Genomic DNA, 21,856 nt, shown 5'->3' with positions numbered 1-21,856 from the left:
GGAGAGCAGGATCTTATGGGGGTGACTAGCATCAGGAACAATGGGAGAGCGGGAGGATGGTGGCGAGTCTACTCAGTTGGCGGCGCGCAAGTTTTAAAATTGTTATCGGTGGTCCAGGTGAATCTCAGGACTTACGGCAACAACCTTTTGTAACCTGAACTATTTTCGTATGTAGAGTCAAAAAATCTTCGTATTTGCTTTCGTAACTTGAATTTTTTGTGAGTTGAGACTTTCGTATGTAAAGGTACCACTGTACTAACTTCTCAGTATGATTAGTGACACTGAACATTCACTAGTCTAACACTTAGACAAGAATGACTCCTGAAATCCTATAGGGAAAATCATACATTGCATGACTAAAGATACATATAAACCATCAGTTACCCAGAATATAAGAAAATTACAAATGAGGCAAAACTGTCCATTAGGTACCTGTCAGTTAAGTGTTCCTCGGCATAAAGATAAATTAGAACTAGCTGAAAAGCTTTCGCTAAAGAGTGGATTAGTTGACCTTGTATTGCAATTGCTTCCTAGTCACCCTCTCACAAGGTCTACACGACTGTGTCACATTTCTCTGACTAACTGTTTCCACATCCTGACATCATGTTTGAACCTTATTTAGAGTAACTCAAAACAATGTTTAACTCTTTGTGTTACTTTACATTCAAATGCAGTAAATAAAAAGTAACATCACATGGGCTATTTATCAAATATCCAAGTCAAATGAGAGAACAATCATGTGTCAAACTTACCTGTCAGCATTTTTTTGCTTATAGCTAAAGAATTTATGATATTTGGGCATATTTTCTCTTACGTAATTTCTATTGAAGTTAATGGAGATATCTTTTTTAACAAGACTTTGAATCAGTCTATACTACTTTTTTCTCTTCAGGCAAGCTTCTCGGGAATAAAGAAAAAAATATCTTTCCTTGCTCATCGGTAACATCTTCAGGAATAAATTACAAATTGACTACAAGGTTTTTTATTACTGCTTGCACTTCTTGGAAGCAAAAAGACAAATTTAATAATAAAACTTACGTTTTACAGTTCTTGGAGTTTTACCCCTCTTTCCATGATTTTTCTCCACTTGGAATTGCGTTCTGGAACGTAATTAAAACTCGTTCCATGTGCTCTCGATATGCCATTGTTATCTTTTCAGTATATGGTTTAGAATTATTCTCGACCATCTCTGATATAGATTTACTAGAGTACTCCAACGTCCTTGTACTTGGTCAGCTGTAAGCTGGTGAAAAAAATACATAAAAGTCAGTATCTTAAATTCTTAAATAACTGCAATAGTAATTGAAAAAAAAAATATATATAATAATTTCAACCCAACATTTCCTAGTATAATGTATATTTCTATAAAAACCAATCTTCAAGCTTTTTATATGAAATATTATTATATCTTAACACAAAACAAATCAAAATCACAATACACCAAGAATACAACTGGTTTTATTGTTTTTCTCTCAGTAATCATGAGAACTGAAGTGGCACAGTTTTAATCAAGATAAATAACCCAACCCATGTACTCAAAGGAAGTACAGGCAGCCCTCGGTTAGCGGCAGGGGTTCCGTTCCTGGCCACCGACGCAAGCGATTTTCGACGCTGAGCGATTTTAAAGCCTACGGCCGCCGCACACCTTCTTTCGAAACTCTAGACCAGTCAAAGGCTCCGTAATCCCACAACGGCGCAATAAGTAAAATTATATTTATGCAGTATAGTACTATAGAATTTACTGTACAGTACATGTGGGTGTCTAGAGTATGTAAAGATATAATAAAGTTTATACAGTGTACAAGTAGCTGTAGTGTTCAGGTTATGATCATTAGTCTTACGATAGTTCGATTTTATGAGAGATCAAAATTACAATGGCCTAACTTTATCCATCTTCTAGTTACATAAGTTCAATAACAGCAAAAGAGAATGATGAAAGTATGGTTTTTTAACATTATACTCGTTGCGTGAAGGTGTACAGCCATGAACAACCGAACGAGAAAAAAAACTTTTTTTTTTCTAAGTACAACCGAACTGGATAACATCTGTTTGGCTTGTATTTCGATCATCGTACTACAGTGCAACATTACCGTATTTGTTATAAATGGCGTTATGTATAGAATAGAACTGAGATATCTTAATGTAATAGCTTTATTCTCTATAGATCAGAGATCAATATAGATTAAAGATCAATTGGGAAATATACCGTTAAATTTAAACCTAGCTATAACTGAAGCTGAGAAAACTGTTCAAGCTGCTAATGACTATTATCGTACATCGGCAACAAGGATAAAACGACAGTAAACGTCTGCCATCACACAACTGTAGATAAAATTGGGATAAATCATTTTAATCAAAACTACTGTGCTTGAAAGAACACATCTTACTGGTTGGTTTCACGCCGATATAAGATCAAATAACGTAAAGTTCGTATTACGATGATATAAAGGATTACGTATTGCGAACGGAATCACATAATTTTTTACGCAATAAACATGCCGCCAACGTAATCTGTTAACGAAAAAAAATAGTATTCAACATTCACAACGAGACATATTCAAAAAATATTTCCACCTAAAAACACGCTGTATATGGAAAAATAACTTTGTCTCATATGTCAAGTATACAGATATTCGTTTATGCTAACTAGAAGCAAGAGCATTCGCTCAGAATTGCGTTATGGTGAAACAGACTCGTATTCATCAGCTGATTTCAAACCACAACATTGGCCGCTCGCGGAATACGGGCTTAAGTTTGCCGTAGTATTTTAAAATACAATGATATGAGAATACATACAATATTCTTGGATACAGTGAAATAATGTATAACTTTTTAAGGATTTATGGAAAAGATGCATATTTAATAAAATAACACAATGCATTTTTCGGAACTGGCAGACAAGAACGAACATGAAAAACCATCCCCTGACAACCTGGAGCGTAGTTACAAAGGCTGCCTTAATTTGTATCTTATTTCTGTACAAAAATGAAAATACCTTTACGAACAATATATTTTCATACACATTTTAAACATAAAAGCATAAACATTTGAAAAATCGACACATCGATCGCAAAATTTGCACTTTTTTTTAACTCGATATTTTCCAAGAGCGGCAGACGGCGGCATACAAGAACGAACTTGAAAAAAAACATCGTAGTCGATAACTTGAAGGGGAGTTTCAAAAGCTGCCTTTTTATCATATTTCTGCACGAGAAATGAAAATACCCTATTCCGTCATACATTTTCATACAGCATTTTTAAACATAAAAGCATAAAACATTTAAAAAATAGACACATCGATCGCTAATTTGCACTTTTTTTTAACTATATTTTCGGAAGAGCGGCAGACGGCGGCATACAAGAACGAACTTGAAAAATCATCGTAGTCGATAACTGGAAGGGGAGTTTCAAAAGCTGCCTTTTTATATATTTCTGCACAGAAATAAAAATAACCTATTCGTAATACCTTTTTCATACACATTTTAAACATAAAAGCATAAACATTTATAAAATCGACACATCGATCGGTAATTTGCACTTTTTTTAATTAAATCGATATTTTCGGAAGAGCGGCAGGCGGCGGCTTTACAAGAAAGAACATGAAAAAACATCGTATTTGATAACGTGAAGGGCAGTTTCAAAAGCTGCCTTTGTATCATATTTCTGTACAGAAATAAAAATGCCTTTCACGTAATACATTTTCATACACATTTTAAACAAAGCATGAACATTTATGAATCGACACATCCATAGCTAAATTTGCACTAATGTAACTCGATATTTTCGGCATAGAACAGCGTCAGAGGCATATATTTTACCCTAATACCTACATAATAACTCTCCATAAAATTTGTTAATATAATTTTGCATAACCTTTATGGTCTGAACGGCATTTCTACATATGTATGAACTCGTTAGACAACGGCGCTAGCGGCGCTGTTAACTGAATTTGTGCCGTAAAGATACCTTTAAAATGCCTTATTTTTTTAATTATTATTTTTGACGACCGCCGCGTAAAACCGATTCGCCGTTGAGTGATTGCGCCGTTACCGCGGGCCGCCTGTACAGTCCAGACACTCCTCAACAACATACCAGTTGACAACTGCTCGGACTTTCAATTAGCTCTCGGATCACAATATTTTATGCAGTATAACAACTCTGCTTGAAAACTGCAAGTTCTATACGCAATCTCTGTTTAAACCTCATTCTCTCTGTGCCTGTAAGGTAATTTCATTCCAAGTTTTGGTATTTTACCAAAAGTTTCAACCTAGTTATAAATTCCCTATGCTCAAGTATGGGATGTATTTGGATGATGCTAGGATTTCTTAAATTTTTTTTATGCCATACCATATAAATAACAGTATTATTTTGTTTTTCAATGACAATATTTTTGTTTCCACCCTTTTTAATTAGACAAACAGGGATAACGTTACCAATCAGCCAATTCCTTGGCAATAAATTTAAGAGTATCTTAATTTGCAAACAAAATTGTAGGTTAAATGTAAGAAGTAATTAAAAGTTTTTGAATTAAAATAAGAATTTAGCAAGTTTAATTACATAAAAGTTATATAAATGACTTTTTTATGTCAAGATGATTTGTAGGCCTAGCCTCCTGGCTAGCCTATATGTGTTATATTTTCATGTAAGCACCACTTTCGTTTATGTACATGTGCACTGCTCTCTCTCCCTATATCAGTGTGCAAGTGTAAATGTACACATAAACACCACATTAAGAAGAGAGATGAGCATTTTCCTGCCACCCCAACCCCAACCGCCCTCTCTCTCCCTCAAAACTTTTTTTTTTTTAATTAAGAATTTGGCATTACGTACAGCTCTCTCTCATTAACAAAATTTTTCCCTCGATTAAAAAACCAGAAGTCTTTTATAAATAAGTATTTTCAGTGCCAGCTGGATGAGGTCACTGAAGCTTGCTGACAAGGTAATTAGATGAAGGGTGCAGGTAAGTAATATTGTGCAACCCATTAATTGTTCTGCAGACTCATTCTTTCCTTTGGAAATGGGTATTATGTATTTTGAAATAGAATTATAAGAAACATAGACCCATACAGCTTGGTTTTCTAATGTTTGGGCCATGAGACAGAGTTCACGTTCTTATATAACTATGAAATTTCAAGGGAATCGTGTCCTTCTTTATTTTGTGGCACAGAACTGCAGGGAGCAATGATTGCAATTAGACTAACAGATAATTTTTTATCTACCTACACTCAAAATCCCCTTTATATAAGGAAGCCCTATGTTTTATTCAACAAATCTGTGAAAAAATTAGCACAACTTACTTATGTCCCTGAGCTTCTAACAGAAGACGAATATGGTTCCAGATCTTAAACCTCATTCGAGTTCCTCCATTTTGTCCAAGGCGTTTTACTTCCGTGCAGCTCCATCTGTCTAATTAGCATTTCAGTTGCTGTATAATCCAAACACCTAAAACATTAATTACTTTAGTTTAGTGTGCATGGGTAATTTTTTTCAGTAACAAAAACTGCTATAACCAGCATAAATAGGTAAACATGATTTTCTAACTTAACTGTGTGATATTAATAAAAAGATTACTATCAAATTCAAACATGGAATGTCAATTCTGGGGAACCAATTAAACTGAATGGACATTAAACTGTAAAAAGTACTAAGCATGAAAATCCTGCACATAACACAGGTATTTGTAAGCTTTCCTGTGCAAGAATCACTCTGAAATATCAAGAACAAATGAAAGGAATTATACATACTATACGGTTTTAAGAACATGGAAAACTTGAAAAAAAAAAGATAAAAAAAGTCTTGAGCTTACAAAATCAGATGAACAGAAGTTACTCACCAAACAAATCAGTCAGTTCTTCAAAATACTGACAATATCTTCGGACGTTGTGCATGTCATTGTAATTAATTGTTGTTCTATATGTTTTAACAAGTTCCCTCCATCGCATGCGAATCTGTTAAAAAATTATTTACAGAACATCAAATACTACAGATGGAACACACAAGCCTTATAAATAAAATGATATTGTTATGATACAATAAAGTTTTGTACATACTTACCTGGCAGATATATACTTAGCTATAGACTAAGTCGTCCCCGACAGAAATTCAAATTTCGCGGCACACGCTGGGTGGCGGGAACTAGGAACCATTCCGTTCCTTTCTTTTTAATTCAGATTTTCTCTTCCACCTGTCTCCTGAGGGGAGGCTGGGCGGGCCATTAATCGTATATATCTGCCAGGTAAGTATGTACAAAACTTTATTGTATCATAACAATATCATTTTTGTACATTCAACTTCCCAGGCAGATATATACTTAGCTGATTGGCACCCTTGGTGGAGGGTAACTGAAATAAAATAGGAAACAAAACACATGTTGTAGGTTAAAAACAACCTTGGTTCTTACCTGATTTGGCAGAAGACTTCATGGATACTGTCTATGAGTCGCTTTGCCTCAAGAGCCTCAGCGAGGTAGTGACCTATGTCTGAGAGTTCTTGTGGATCTGTCAATGGGGGCTTACCCGCTTACGCAACAGAATCTTATTAGGATCTTTGTCAATGGGGGCTATCCCACTTACATGAGAAAACCTCTTGCCTCTGGCAATATCAAGGAGCACAAAACCAATCCCAACCACCTGACCCTCTAACCCGGGTTAGAACTACGATTGAAAGAAGTTACCACCAAACCTTCTTTCAAACAACCATAAAAACACATCACCACAAATTAAAACTAAATTAAACTATCAAGGATTAGCATCAGGTATCTGTCCCAGCACCGAATCCACAGATACGTATGGCCCCAGAGAGAAGCACTTCGTCGTAAGTAACCCTTACGTCCCTCAAGTAGTGGGATGCAAACACAGAGTTACATCTCCAGTAAGTGGCAGCCAGAATATCTTTCAGAGACATGTTCTTATGGGAAGCTAGAGAAGTCACAATGGCCCTTACTTCATGCGCTTTCACTCTAAGTTGCTGCAATTGGTCGTCATCGCATGTCACATGCGCCTCCATGATGACGCTTCTCAAAAAGAATGCCAGAGCGTTCTTAGAAATGGGCCTTTTAGGGTCCCTGACCGCACACCAGAGACTCTCTAGACTGCCCTTAAGTAGCTTCTTCCTTTGCAGTTAAAATTTAAGGGTCCTGACAGGCCATAGGGACCTTTCTACCTCTCTCCCCACTAAGGGTGAGAGTCCTTTAACCTCGAAACTTCTAGGCCAGGGCTTCGAGCGGGATTCTCATTCTTGGCTAAGAATAAAGGCGTAAATGAACAGATAGCTGAGTCACCTTTAAATCCTACTCTAGAGTCCACAGCTTGCAACTCGCTAGTCCTCTTCGCAGTCGCGAGAGCCACGAGAAAAATAGACTTCCTAGTCAGGTCCCTGAACGAAGCCTGATGGGGAGGTTCGAACTGCTAGAAGTCAGGAATTTGAGCACAACATCCAAGTTCCAGCTAGGAGGTTGAGAGGACTTTCTCTTGGCGGTCTCAAAGGATCTGATGAGGTCATGCAGATCTTTATCTTCTGCGATCTTCAGGTCCCTATTTCTGAATACAGCGTAGAGCATGCTACGATAGCCTTTGATCGTAGATAGCTGGCAAGGTAGACATTCTTCTCTCAAAAAGAGAAGGAAGTCAGCAATAATGGTCACAGAGGTATCGGATGAGGACAGCTTCTTCGACCTGCACCATCTTCGAAAAACTTCCCACTTCGATTGGTACACCCGTAAGGTTGAAGACCTGCGGGCTCTGGCGATCGCGCTGGCAGCTTTTCGCGAAAGCCTCTTGCTCTGACGAGTCTTTCGATAGTCGAAATGCAGTCATGGCAGAGAGGGCGGGGAGGTTTTTTTGTGAAACCTCTCGAAGTGGGGTTGTCTGAGCAGATCTCTCCTGAGTGGAAGAGATCTGGGGAAGTCCACCGTCCATTCCAGTACCTCTGTGAACAATTGTTGAGCGGGCCAAAAGGGAGCGCCAGGGTAAGTCTCGTTCCTGCAGATGACACGAACTTTTCTGGGTTCAGTCCGTGTTGCCCAGTGAAATAATCCCTTAAGTTCATTATTTCTAGGTAAATGATACTAACACTACCAGAGAAAAAATAAAAATAGGGGGATGTCAGAATAACTGACTCTCTCACCCTAAATAAAAAGAGGGTGTCGGTATGGTACTGGGGCGAGTGAGAACACTACCACGGACCTCTTGCCATTTAGAATTCTCCTACATCAAAATCCCCCTCCCTGAGAGCTGATACATGGCCGGCGCCGGCAACTACTACTACACATCCTCCCACGCCGACTGCAGCGCCTCTCGTGGCCATCCTTTACGTTAGCAACCTTCCACACACACGTGTCTTTACTTTGCTCTGTGTGTGCTTTCTGGATTTATTCTTCAGTCATGGAGTTCCAAGCTATCACTGCAAGCTAAGTTAAGTACTGCCGAAAGATTACATGTAATTTTTAGCCAGTCAGGATCCGTTTTAACCGTTTTTTTAGGTTCAATAACGGCCTTCCTCGTCTGGTGCCAGGCTCGCCATGCCGGCTCGCCTCGTGTTTTTGTTTAGCTCCTTCGGTCTTCCATACCGTAGCAGCTATTCTGTGCAGTGTTTATGTCTTTATCATGTTTATATTAAGCATGGTGCGGAAGGTGCTACCTTTTATTCTATTGCTTTACATCGTACTATTCGGAAACCTCCTTTGCCTCATGTCTTAGATCAGTTGGTTCATGCATGCATGTACCTTTCTCTAGGTCTGTTAGGTGCGTGGGTTTTTTATACAATATCTTAGATTACCCACTGCTCTTTAGTCCAGCCATCCTGGCCGTCGCCCTCCGTTTTTACGTATCGGCAGAGGCCAGCTCCCGAGCTGTTTAGTCTGTCTTCTTCTCTAGACGACTCTTTTCTCTCACTTGCGATTTCCTTCCTTTCATTTCTTTTTTATTAAGATGTATTTATTGTGGGTTGCATGTTCGATTCGGTCGGTTTTATAGCCTAGGCTATTCCTTGTCTGTCTCGTTCGCCTCGTGGTCCACCTATGATCGCGACGGGCCAGCTGATCGCCTCAGCCCTTCACTCGGGGGGGCCCCCCCTCTCCTTCTCCTCCCTCCCCACGTGGGGGGGAGATAGTCCTCGCTCGCTCACGGTCGCTTTGGCAACCATCCGAGCACCCCTCCCCTCCTGATCCAGGGAGGATACGGGAGTCTCGGACTGTGAGTTCAGGGGGGGTTGGGGGGGTTCTCATGCGTTCAGGTTGGGTTGGCCACCCCGCCAGCTCACATTGGGTCCTCCCCGGTGCTCTCTGTATAGCTCTCCTCTACCTTCCACACCGTTACAGCGGTTCGCTGGCCCCGCCAGCTCCTTAGGGGGGGGGGGGGGGGGGGTAACGGGGGAGTAGCCTTGACATGCTTCCCCTATATTTATGATTATATCTCTGTTTGTCTCTTTCGCTTGTCTGGCGGAGCACCCGCTCACCATCCGGGTTCTCCGTTGGCTGGCGTAAGAGTGGTACGGCGGATCTACACACCGCTTATCTTGTTTGTCAATTTTATTTATTTTATTTTATGTTATGTTATGTTTTTATGGATATCTTCTCATGTTCTCCAGTGTGATTGTACCCTCACCTCGGTGTACTATCTGTATCTGAGCAGGTATCTGGTTTGACGGAAATCTTCGCTCCAGTGTACCGGAGTTTTCAGACCAGTTTACCATATCCTATGGAAATTTCTCACGGAGTATAGGAGAGGATTATGTCCAAAAATATTTTCACTCCGGCATGCAGCGGAGCTTCATATCACTTAACAGGTTAGCCCTGTTAGTAACTGCTGATACTCATGTATCTGTTCACTTACAGGCTACCAACTGTCAGGAAGCAGGATGCAACGTCATCCTGCAGGACCCTTGCGGTCATGAGGTCTGCCGGACCCACGCTCCCTGCGCCGTCCGCCACAACGATCTGATTGTGTGGCATCACGAAGCCTGCTCCATATGTTATGATCTAGTGGAACAGTTTTCTGCCGGAGTAAGGTTTTGTTTCTGTTCTGATATATTGTGCTAAGTACATAAGTATGACATAGTCATGAGTGTTAATGATATATCTTCGGGGCTTCGTTGTAAGGATTACAATGACCCTTTATTTCAGGCTGCCGCCGTGAAGGACGCCGCGTCGGCTACCCTGAAAGCCTAGGTAGGAGGCTTTGGTAAGAACGTTTCCAAGGGGCAGCCATACATTTTAGACAAGAGTATGGCTGTCCGCATCTTCCCAAGCGGCAAGTCGACCGGGTACGTCGACCCTACAGCAGCAGCTCCGTGCATCGCTGCCATCAAGCAACAGGTGGCGCAGGCTATGGCGGAGGAGGGAGCCCCGGGGATCGCCGAGGACGTTGCGACGCTAGACCTTAACATTGAACCGATGACGGTAGGGGAAGGTGAGTTGTTGGTAGAGGTAGGTTTGTTGGGCGCTCAAGGGCTTCCCTTGGGTGCATCTGGATCTTCGTCACCTATTCCTTCTTCCTCCTCTTTTCAAGGATTTACCGAGTCGGATATTCTGGCCAGGTCGTCGTCAGCTTCAGTTGTCCCTAAAGCTAAAGGGAAACGGGAGCAGAAGACCCTTGAGAGGACGTCTTCTAAGAAGACTTCGTCCTCATCTACTCATAAGTCTCCGGCTCACCATCCCGGAGCAGAGAAATCGAAGTCATCTTTGACTTCACACTCTAAAGGGTCGAGAGGCAAGTCTCTAAGGAGAAGGGCCGGACTCCCTCAGAGCCGGTACCTTCGACGTCCACCGGAGCACATCCGAAGACCCCTGCTTCGACCCTGAAACCTTTACAGCAGGGGTAATGCAACAGGTGGGTAACATGGTGGGGGCCATGATGAACGACAGGCTTGACCAGATGCTTGCTCGGATCTCCACCTCCTTTGCTGAATCTGGTCAGTCAATCCAGAATATCTCGGAGCGACTCACGAACAAAGAAACTTGCTGGCGGGCCTTAGGGATAATCCCCAGCAGTTCTTCCCCTGGCAGGTGCCGGAATGACCCCAATGCCAGATTACAACTCTCTTCCCCCCTTCACTATGAGCAATCCTTGGAGGGTCGCAGCCTTCGCACCCTTCAAGGACGGAATGATCTCCATTCCGGACTGTGGAACTCGTCGTATTGAGGACTTCGAGTTCCACCCCGCCAACCTTCAACCACCTTTCATGGGTTACGCCAGGTTGACGGAGTCAGCTCTGAGGAGAGAGGATAAGATTCCGAAAGAGACTAATATACAGTCGGGAACAAGCCCAGAGAGAATGGGTTCGATGCCTTGAAGAATGGGACTGCGTAAATACCAACTTCAGGCTTTCAAAAGCCCATTCACCATCTTTGTGTCGGAGGAGACACCGCTCCCCTTTACCACAAAGTTGGCAGAAGTGACGATCCAGGCCGCTATGGAAGACGAGCCTCTTCCCCAGCTGAGAGAGTCGGATCCAACATCTCCGCTCTTCCCAGGTTCTGAGGATCTCTGGGCTGATCTTCCAGCTTCCTTCACGGTCGGGAAGCTCAAACCGGACTGCGCTATAGAACAGTTCGGGGAGAGACTCCCAAGACTACCGGATAACCTGATCCAAGCGGAGTTCGACGCTAGGACCAGGCTAGGGAGGACACTGAATGCCTTGGTGATGACAGAGGTTGCCGCCCCATTACCTATGGTACGGAGCCTCTGTTCCAACTTTTGGCAAAGGCTCAGACACAGACCGTACAGTCTGATCTGTACGACTTTGTGGTAGCTAGGCGTAACTGCAGGAAGCATGTCCTCCAGGAAGCCACTATACAGCATGAGCCGAACAAATTGCTCTCGTCTTCTATCTGGGGAGCGGACCCCCTTTCCCGAATCGCGGTAAATGAGGTTCACCACCGACGAAGCGATCAGGTTCAATCAGAGCCTTAGGGTCCGCTGGCGACTTACTGGTAAGAGGAAGCCAGAAAGTACCCCCTCAGCTTCCAAGAAACCAAAGCCCAGAAAGTTTACTCCTTACCAGGCTCCCCGACAACAGCAGTTTGTTCAAGCGGTCCCGGTTTCACAAACGGTGCAACCGTCGACCTCAAAGAGTCAGAGCCAGCCCATCCTCCTGCTGACGTCCCAGAAACCAGCCCTCGACCTCCTACGCCGTTTCCCCAGCCTTCAATCCTGTCTTTGAGGGCCAGGCATTCCGGCCCTCAACAGGTTTGGAAGGGGAAGTAGAGCCAGAGGTGCATTCGCCAGAGGGGTGGCGGAAGGACACCAAACAGGGGAGAAACTTTTCAGGAGGACGCAGAGCACGTCCTGTCCAAACCCAATAGGAACCCTCAGGTAGGAGGGAGGCTGTTCCTCTTCCGACACCAGTGGGGATTCAGCAGCTGGGCACAAAGCATTGTGTCAAAAGGGCTGGGATGGAGTTGGATCAAAGGTCCTCCTCCATCCAAAACATTCCTTCAAGCACCAACAAAGGAATTGACAGAGTATGCGCAAGAGCTCCTTCAGAAAGGAGTAGTATCAAGAGTCAAACATTTAAAGTTTCAAGGACGCTTGTTCAGCGTGCCAAAGAGAGGCTCAACAAAACGAAGAATAATCTTAGACTTGTCCCGTCTAAACTTATTCATTCGTTGCGACAAGTTCAAAATGCTGACTATCTTGCAGGTGCGGACCTTACTTCCCTGTGGGGCCGTCACCACCTCTATAGATCTTACAGACGCATACTATCATATCGCAGTCGCGAGACACTTCCGCCCATATCTATGCTTCAGGTTGGGAGACCAGGCATTCTCTTTCAAGGTGATGCCCTTCGGGCTGAACGTAGCCCCCAGGGTGTTCACGAAAATAGCGGAATCAGTAGTCCAACAACTGAGATCACAAGGGATAATGGTAGTAGCGTACCTCGACGATTGGTTCATCTGGGCAACAACCGTCGAGGAATGCCTCAAAGCCACAAACAAAGTAATTCATTTTCTGGAACATCTGGGGTTCCAAATAAACAAGACCAAATCCAGGCTAAGCCGGAGTCTCGTTTTCAGTGGGGCTCGGCATTCAGTGGGACCTGAACTACCACACTCTGTCAATTCCTTTGGTCAAGAGAAGGAAATAGCCAAATCAAAAAGACAATTCCTCAAATGCAAACAGATATCAAGGAGAAACCAGGAAAGGATCCTAGGTTCCCTCCAGTTTGCATCAGTCACAGACGTTCTGTTGAAAGCAAAATCGAAAGATATAAATCGAGTTTGGTGCTCAAGAGCAAATGTCAAATCTTGAGACAAGTTGTCAGTAATCCCGCCGATTCTTCGCAAACAAAAATCTCCGCCCCTGGGCGGAGGCCAAGAATCTGTCCAAATCAGTTCCTCTCAGTTCCCCCCTCCGGCGTTGGTTCCCATCCACGGACGCCTCTCTAAGCGGGTGGGGAGGATACTCCCAATTCAAGAAAGTTCAAGGGACTTGGTCACCTCAGTTCCGCCGGCTTCACATAAACGTTTTGGAAGCTATGGCAGTATTCCTCACTCTGAAGAGGCTTCTACCAGCCAAGAATTCCCATATAAACTGGTTTTGGACAGCGCAGTAGTGGTACACTGCATCAACAGGGGAGGATCCAAATCAAAGCATGTGAACCATGTCATGATAGCCATTTTCTCTCTAGCAACCAAGTACAAATGGCATCTATCCTCCACTCATCTGGCGGGAGTAAGGAAACGTGATAGCAGATGCACTGTCTCGATCAGTTCCTCTAGAATCGGAGTGGTCCCTGGAGAGGCGCTCATTCCAGTGGATATGCCAAAAGGTCCCAGACCTCCAGGTGGATCTTTTCGCATCACAAGCGAACCACAAGCTCCCCTGCTATGTGGCCCCCAACCTGAACCCTCTGGCTTATGCCACAGACGCCATGTCCATAGATTGGAATCAATGGAGGAAGGTATACATCTTCCCTCCAGTGAATCTTCTATTGAAAGTCCTGAACAAACTCAGGACATTCAAAAGACAAGTAGCTCTGGTAGCTCCGGATTGGCCCAAGAGCAATTGGTATCCTCTCCTCCTGGAATTGGGTCTCCGACCTCAACGGATCCCCAATCCCAAACTGTCTCAGTCAGTACAAATGAGGACTGTTCGCTTCTCAGGAACTCTAAAAACCCTAACTTTATGGACTTCATGAAGTTTGCGGCTAAGAGAGATGCAAATATTGATCCCCAAAATATCCTTTTCTTAGAATCGGATAAAAGGGAATCAACTTTGCGACAGTATGATGCTTCCGTTAAGAAACTAGCAAATTTCCTGAAGGAAACAAACGCCCAAACCATGACAGTTAATTTAGCTATATCCTTTTTCAGATCTCTGTTTGAAAAAGGTCTAGCAGCTAGTACTATTACCAACAATAAATCAGCTTTAAAGAAAATCTTCCAGTTTGGCTTAAAGATAGACCTAACAGACTCTTACTTTTTGTCTATTCCTAAAGCCTGTGCTAGGCTCAGACCTTCAGAAAGACCTAGTTCAATTTCATGGTTCTTGAATGACGTTCTCAAACTGGCTTCAGATACTGACAACGATTCATGCAACTATATTAAATTTTTATTGAGGAAAACGATTATTTTTATTAAGCCTGGCCTCAGGAGCCAGAATATCAGAACTGTCGGCCCATTCCAGAGCCTCTGGTCATGTAGAATTTCTCCCCCCAGGAGAAGTCCTATTATCTCTAGATCGTAGCTTTTTAGCAAAAAATGAGGATCCTTTAATGAGGTGGGCTCCTTGGAAGGTCCTCCTTCTTCCCCAGGACCCTTCTCTATGTCCAGTGACGGCCTTACGAGCCTATCTGTCCAGGACATAATCTAGAATCTAGATTCTCAGGCCCCCTCTTTATGAGGGAAAAAAGTGGCACTATTTCAATAAAAGGGATTAGACAACAAATCCTGTACTTTATTAAACAAGCTAATCCTGATTCATTCCCCAGGGCCCATGACATCAGGGCAGTAGCCACCTCTATTAATTACTTCCAGCATATGAATTTTGATGATTTGAAAAAGTACACGGGCTGGAAATCGCCGACAGTCTTCAAAACGTCACTACTTGAAAATCCTTGGAATCTCTTAAATTTCCAGCAGTGGCAGCGGGAAACAGTTTCTCCTAACACTGTCATAGTAGTTGTAGTCGAAGATCCAGACTCCTTTCTACCTGCCTCACCAATATATTTCCCTAACCTTACCGTCAAGCTCAATCATGTTTTGAGCCTTAGCTGCCTAGAAAGGCTAAAAATGGTGATGTGCCCCTTATTTTCTTGCTAGGGGCACTCACACTTGTAAATATTTCTACTGACTGTGACTGCTTGGTGATGTTCTCCCTTATTTTTATGCTAGGGAGACTCACTTGTATATATTATAAATGTTTACTGATAAATATTAGAACTGTTGTGAGTTATCCTCTCTTATTTTTATGCTAGAGTGTCTCACTTGTACATAACTGTTCATTTCAAATCCACCTTTGTTTTTCCCTCGTGAATAAAGCGCCTGAAGATCTTATGGCCGTTCTAGTAAGATATGCTCTTAGGGCAGTAACTGGACATAAGGAAGGGTCCTGAGGAAGTGGAAGAATTTCCCAAGGCGCCCACCTCGCCATTGGATCCTCATTTTTAGCTAAAAATTGACGATCTAGAGAAAGTAATACTTCTCCTGAAGGGAGAAACTCTATATGACCTGAGTCTCTAGATAGAGCGGACAGTTCAGATACCCTGGCTCTTGAAGCTAGACTTAAAAGGAATAATGTTTTCCTCAGGAGGGGTAAAAGTCACATGAATCGTTATCAGTATCTGAGGCCAGCTTGAGAAACATCATTTAAGAACCATGACACAGACTTAGGCCTCTCTGATGGTCTGAGCCTAGCACAGGCTCTAGGGATAAAATGAAAAATAAGAGTCTGTTAGATCTATTTTGAAACCAAACTGGAAGATTTTCTTTAATGCTGATTTAGTAGTAGTGATAGTACTAGCTGCTAAACCTTTTTCAAATAACGATCTAAAAAAGGAAATGGCCCAGGTTGGGTTGTCATGGTTTGAGATTCGGACTTCCTCAGAAAAATAGCTAGTAGTTTTTAACTGCTGAGTCATATTGACGAAGGGTTGAATCTCGTTTATCCGATTTCTAAGAAATAGGATGTTTTGAGGGTCGAAGTTGGCATCCCTTTTTGCCGCAAACTTCATGAAGTCCATAAAGTTAGGGTTTTCTGAATTCTTGAGGAAGCGTACACGTCTTCGTTTGTACTAGTTGGGATAATTTGGGATGGGAATCCGTTGAGGTCGAAGTCCCAACTCCAATAGAAGTGGGAACCAATTGCTCTTGGGCCAATTGGTTGGGGGCTACTAGAGCAAAGCGTCTCTTGAAAGTCCTGAGTTTGTTCAGAACCTTCAAAAGAAGATTCACTGGATGGAAAGATGTAAATCTTCTCCATTGATTCCAGTCTATAGCCATGGCGTCCGTGGCATAAGCCAGAGGGTCCAGGTTGGGAGCCACGTAGCAAGGAGTTTGTGATTCAACTCCGTGGCGAAAAGATCCACCTGAAGCCCCGGAACTTGTTGACAGATCCAATTGAATGACTGCTTGTCCAGGGACCATTCCGACTCTAGTGGGACTGAGCGAGATAGCGCATCTGCTATCACGTTCCTTACTCCCGCTGGTGTGTGGCGGACAGAGGACCATTTGTTCATGGCTGCCAGTGAGAATATGGCTATCATGACATGGTTCACATGGCTTGACTTGGAGTCTCCCCTGTTGATGCAGTGTACTACCACTGCACTGTCTAACACCAGCTTGATGTGAGATTTCTTGGCTGGTGAAGTCTTTTCAGAGTGAGGAACACTGCCATAGCTTCCAATACATTGATATGGAGCTGGCGGAATGGAAGGGACCAAGTCCCCTGTACTTTCTTGTACGAGAGTACCCTCCCAGGCTGCTTAGTGATGCATCTGTGTGGATAACTAATGCGGTGGAGGGAACTGAAGAGGAATTGACTTCGACAAATTCTTGACCTCCGCCCAGGGGCGGAGGCGCTTGCGTAAGATCGCCAGGATAGCGGACAGCTTGTCCCACCCCCCGGGACCTGTGTTTGTTCCCTTGAGCGCCAGACTCGGTTTATGTCTTTGAGTTTTGCTTTTAGCAGAACAACCGTTACTGAGGAAACTGTAGAGAGCCCAGGATCCTTTCCTGGCTCCTTCAAGACGTTTGCTTGCACTTGAGAAATGTCTGGTTGCTTTGGCTATTTCTCTCCTCTTCAACGACAGAATTGATAGTGTGTGAGTTCAAGTCCCACTGAATGCCCAGCCACTGAAAGCGAGAGTCCGGTGTCAACCAGGACTTGGTCCTTGTATCTGGAATCCTAAGTAAGTTCCAGAACTGGATTACTTTGACCGTCACTTTGTTTGGGGGCACTCTTCAATGTTTGTGAGGCCCAAACTAGCCAATCGTTCAGATACGCAACTAACATTACTCCCTGAGACCTGAGTTCTTGAACCACTGTCTCCGGCAATTTCGTGAAAATCCTGGGGGCTACATTGAGCCCGAAAAGGCATTACCTTGAAGGAGAATGCCTGGTTCCCTAGTCTGAAACCTAGGAACGGGCGGAAGTGTCTTGCTACTGGAATATGATAGTATGCGTCTGTAAGATCGATAGAGGTGGTGACGGCCCCACGGGTAGTAAGGTCAGCACCTGCGAGTAGCATTCTGAACTTGTCGAAAACGAATGAATAAGTTTAGACGGGACAAGTCTAGAATTATTCTTTGTTTGTTTGAGCCTTTCTTTGGCACACTGAACAAGCAACCTTGAAACTTTAAGTGCATTGACTCTTGACAACTACTCCTTTCTGAAGGATTTCTTGGGGGGCTACTCTATCAATTCCGCTGTCGGTTGTTGATAGAAGATTTTGGATGGAGGAGGGCCTTTGGACACAATGCTCTGTGCCCAGCTGCTGAACCTCCATCTGTGACGAAAGAGGAACAGTCTCCCTCCTACCTGAGGGTTCTCACTGGCTCGGGGAAGGGGGTGTCCCGCGCCCTCCTCCTAAGTGCTTACCCCGGCTAGATGCTCTTCCTCTGCCTCTCTGACGAAAGGCACCCCTAGCCCTGCTACCCCTGCCAAACCTGTTGAAAGGCTGAAATGACTGGCCTTCAAATACTGTGTTTGAAGGCCGGGGAGACAGCGTATGACTTAGAGGCTGTTTTGAGGTGGCGTCAGCAGCAGAAACTGTTGCTGAGGCTGTGCCTTTGACGTCGATGGTTGCGGCACCTGAGAGACCGGAACCGTCTGAACCATTGTCTGTTGCTGGGGAGCCTGGAAAGGCTGGAATTTCCTAGGCTTCTTTGACTTCTTGGCTGAAGAAGTCGACTCAGGTTTCCTTTTACTGGATAATCCCCAGCGAACTTTGAGACTCTGGTTGAGTCTTGTAGCCTCACATTGTACTGAGTTTACTACCGTTCTGGACAGCTCAGCACCCCAGATCGAGCGGCCAGTAATTTATTTGGGCTCGTGGGGGGACCGACGCTGGGTGGCTCACGGCGATCGCCTGGCCTCGTCACGGATGTGGTGTGAGCCACGCGGTGAGACAGACCAAGCGGTCTGAGGTGGCCTAGGCCACCTCAAACCGTCTGAAAAGGCATGAATACAAAATCATCCTGACAAAAAACACGAGGGAAGGAAGAAAAACTGAGGATAAGAGAAAGAATAGTCCTGGAGATGCTAGATCAGGGGCCAACCAAGAAGGGAGGACGACTAGCGACTCAAAGGAGCTGGCCTATGCTGATACGTAGGAACGTAGGGCTGTGGCCAGGGTGGTCAGGACCAAAGAAAGGACGTATGTCCTAAGGGAGCCTATCATAGACCTAAATACAAAGGAAACATTGCATGCATGAACTCTGAGCTAAGGAGCGATGTAGGCTACAAGCTCATGAGAACTCAAGAAACCCCCGTGTAAATATAAGTATAAAATTAAATACGTCAAACTGAGAAGCCATAATGATAAACATGTACTGCTAAAAATATTCGAGTGCAATTGGTATAGGGGACCGAAAGAAGCACGAAATAATGAAACACGTGGGAGCGAGCCGTGCAGGGCGACTCGGTAACAAAGCCGTCTTCATAACCGAAATAAAATGGTTAAACGGGCCCTTGCCCAGCTAAAAAGACATGAAACATTTCTAGCAGTACTTAACTTAGACACAGCGATGGCTTGACGTTCCATGGTGATATAAATCCAGAAAGTAAGCACAAAAACACAGATCGAGAAAAACACGTGCGAACTGGGTGGTGCTAACAAAAAGGATGTCCGGTAGAGGCGCTGGTGGTAGCGTTGGAGGCGCTAGTAGTAGTCGTAGCTGGGAGTGGGCCTTGCATCGGCCCCTCTCTGGTAGAGGGATTTTGAAGAGGGATGAATCTAAATGGTAAGAGACCCGTGGTAGTGGTTTCACTCGCCCCAGAAACCATACCGAACCTTTTATATAAGGTGAATGAGCCAGAATATTCTGGCATTTCCATTTTAGCTTTTTTCTCTGGTATGTTAGCATTAATTTACCTTAGAAATGTGTGCTAAAAGGACAATTCACGTAGCGACACGGGCTAAGCCCAGAAAAAAAGATTTAAGATGAAGATATCAATGAATAAAAACAAGAACTTGCCTGAAGAACTGTGAACTGGTATCCAGCTTCTGACATTTTGTTTCTTATCATCTCCCAGGCTTCTGTGCGTTTACATTCTTTATCAAGGATGAAATAAGCTTTAGGATATTCTTTTACCAAATTAATAAGCAAACGACTTGATTTGTTGTCCCATGGTCCTGAAATTATTCAAAATAACAATTTGTTGAAAATTGTATTTTTCCTAACTATACAAACCTGAGGTCCTTTACAATAGGAATGTAACTTGCAGCAGCTGGAACCGGTCATAAGCTTTGAACAAGGGAGTTCGGTAGTTAACTGCTTGTCCGACAGTCGGCGCACCGTGCGACTGGGAGGTGAAGATCCACTTTGCTTTAGGCCCAGGAAAAAACAGAGTGAGGGGTGGCATGAGGTGGGACTATGTGTAAAGGATCTCAGGTTTGTATAGTTAGGAAAAATACAATTTTCGACAAATTGTTATTTGTTCCAATACAAATAGAAACCATCGGTCCTTTACAATAGGAAGACTCACTTCTTGGTGGGTGGAATCTGAGTCTTAAGAACAGACTGGTGTTCGTCCAACCTTGGTTCCCTCCCTGGTCATAAGAGCAGAGGGAGGGATCCTAGCCTCTGCCCAATGATCTGGGTATGTACCGCAGGATCAATGGTCAGACTTCTAGCCCAAGTAATAAGAGGGAGGCAAATGTACCTCTTAAAACTAGCAAGCAAGAACTTGTTCCTATTGCAAGAGGCAATATGAAGTCATGGGTTTGTCTCTTGTTGGCTTCCACTTAACCCCCCTTGTCGGGGGAAGTGGTGGATAATCGCTCCTATCCCTAATGAAAGGGATAGGATGGAGCTCGGTCGAGTAGCTTACCTGCATCGCCTCCGTTTCAGCGTAGTAACGACCGCGTCCCTCTGCCCACAGGTAAAGGGGAGAAAAAGATGGGGGAAGAGAGCAGTCACACTCTCATTCACTCATCCATTCATGCAGTCACAACAGGATTCGATGCTGTTCTGTCCGCTCAAGTGCTGGGTAAGCTACACAACGTGTTGAGTAGCCTCCACGGGTCCCAAGGAAAAATTGTCCAAGGACCTGTGGGGGCTATATCCCTAAGGTAGAAGGACGTGAAGGTGGTCTGGTTGGTTAGACCCCTGCCTTCAGAACCTGCGCCATGGAGAAGTTCTTGCAGAACGCAAGGGAAGGACCAATACCTCTGACTTCGTGGGCTCTCGGACGAAGGGTACGGATGTCGTCGCTACCATCAGCTTCGTACTCCCTCCTGATCACTTCAGCCAGCCAGAAAGAAAGTGTTCTTGGATACTACTTCTTTCTTGGTCACCCTGGTGCTAACGAAGAGGCGTTGACACTTGGGCCTGAGGTGCCGAGTTCTCTTCAGATAGCGCCGTAGCGCCCTCACAGGACAAAGCAGCATCTCATCCGCATCGTTGTCGGTGAAGTCCATTAGGGAGGGGATTGTGAAAGACTCGAACAGGTCGTCAGGGACTGAAGGATTCTGAGTCTTCGCTACGAAGTTAGGGACGAAATCGAGAGTCACAGATCCCCATCCCCTGGAATGCTTGAGATTGAAGGAAAGACCATGCAGTTCCCCTACTCTTTTTGCCGATGCCAGGGTCAGCAAGAAGAGGGTCTTGAGGGTCAGATCCCTGTCTGACGACTCTCGGAGTGGCTCGAAGGGGCTTCGAGTCAGACTCCTAAGGACGAGAGTCATGTCCCAACCCCGAGGGCCTGAGTTCCCTGGGTGGTCAAGACCTCTCAAAGTTCCTCATAAGCAGGGAGATCTCGAACGAGTTCGAGATATCCACTCCACTCAGTTTCAGGACTAGGGCCAGGGCGGCTCTGTATCCTTTGACTGTGGTGACGGAGAGGAGCTTGTCTCGGCAAAGACATAGAGGAAATCCGCTACCTGCTGAAGAGTGGCTCTAGAGGAGATAGACCCTGTCTACGACCAACCACAGAAGACGGCCCACTTTCCCTGGTACACAGCTGCAGAGGACTGTCTGACGTACCCAGCCACCTCTGTTGCTGCTCGGCGAGAAAAGCCTATCGCTCGCAAGAGATGGTGGATAACAGCCAGCGTGAAGAGTAGGGATTGGACTGACCTGGTGGTACCGTTCCATGTGTGGCTGGACGAGAAGGTTGTGTCAATGGGGAATCTCTCTCAGTGCTTCTGCAAGCAGAGCCAGCAGGTCCGGATACCAAGGGAGCCCACCAGGATCATC

The 21,856-nt window shown here is 44.3% G+C and overlaps 2 protein-coding genes and 1 long non-coding RNA gene across 3 annotated transcripts in view; 1 reads left to right on the top strand and 2 right to left on the bottom strand.

Moving 5' to 3' along the window:
• The window catches only part of LOC135215795 (uncharacterized), a 235,650-nt gene extending 234,463 nt beyond the window's left edge, over nucleotides 1–1,187 (bottom strand). Inside the window, exon 1 of the mRNA XM_064250746.1 lies at nucleotides 1,039–1,187. The gene's annotated coding sequence lies outside the window, so the exon portion shown is untranslated. The remainder of the gene's footprint in view (nucleotides 1–1,038) is intronic.
• Nucleotides 1–1,242, top strand: part of LOC135215794 (uncharacterized) — a 30,251-nt gene extending 29,009 nt beyond the window's left edge. Inside the window, exon 5 of the mRNA XM_064250744.1 lies at nucleotides 1,160–1,242. Coding sequence (XP_064106814.1) covers nucleotides 1,160–1,242 — 83 coding nt within the window. The remainder of the gene's footprint in view (nucleotides 1–1,159) is intronic.
• Nucleotides 1,243–5,830: 4,588 nt separating this feature from the next.
• Nucleotides 5,831–21,856, bottom strand: part of LOC135215095 (uncharacterized) — a 144,554-nt gene continuing 128,528 nt past the window's right edge. Inside the window, exons 2-3 of the long non-coding RNA XR_010314565.1 lie at nucleotides 19,634–19,791; nucleotides 5,831–5,948 (exon numbers count right to left, since the gene is read on the bottom strand). This is a non-coding gene — a long non-coding RNA (uncharacterized LOC135215095). The remainder of the gene's footprint in view (nucleotides 5,949–19,633; nucleotides 19,792–21,856) is intronic.

The sequence above is a fragment of the Macrobrachium nipponense genome, chromosome 5 (genome assembly GCF_015104395.2).
Source record: "Macrobrachium nipponense isolate FS-2020 chromosome 5, ASM1510439v2, whole genome shotgun sequence".
NCBI classification, from domain to species: Eukaryota; Metazoa; Arthropoda; class Malacostraca; order Decapoda; family Palaemonidae; genus Macrobrachium; species Macrobrachium nipponense.
This window is presented reverse-complemented; position numbering and strand designations above follow the sequence as displayed.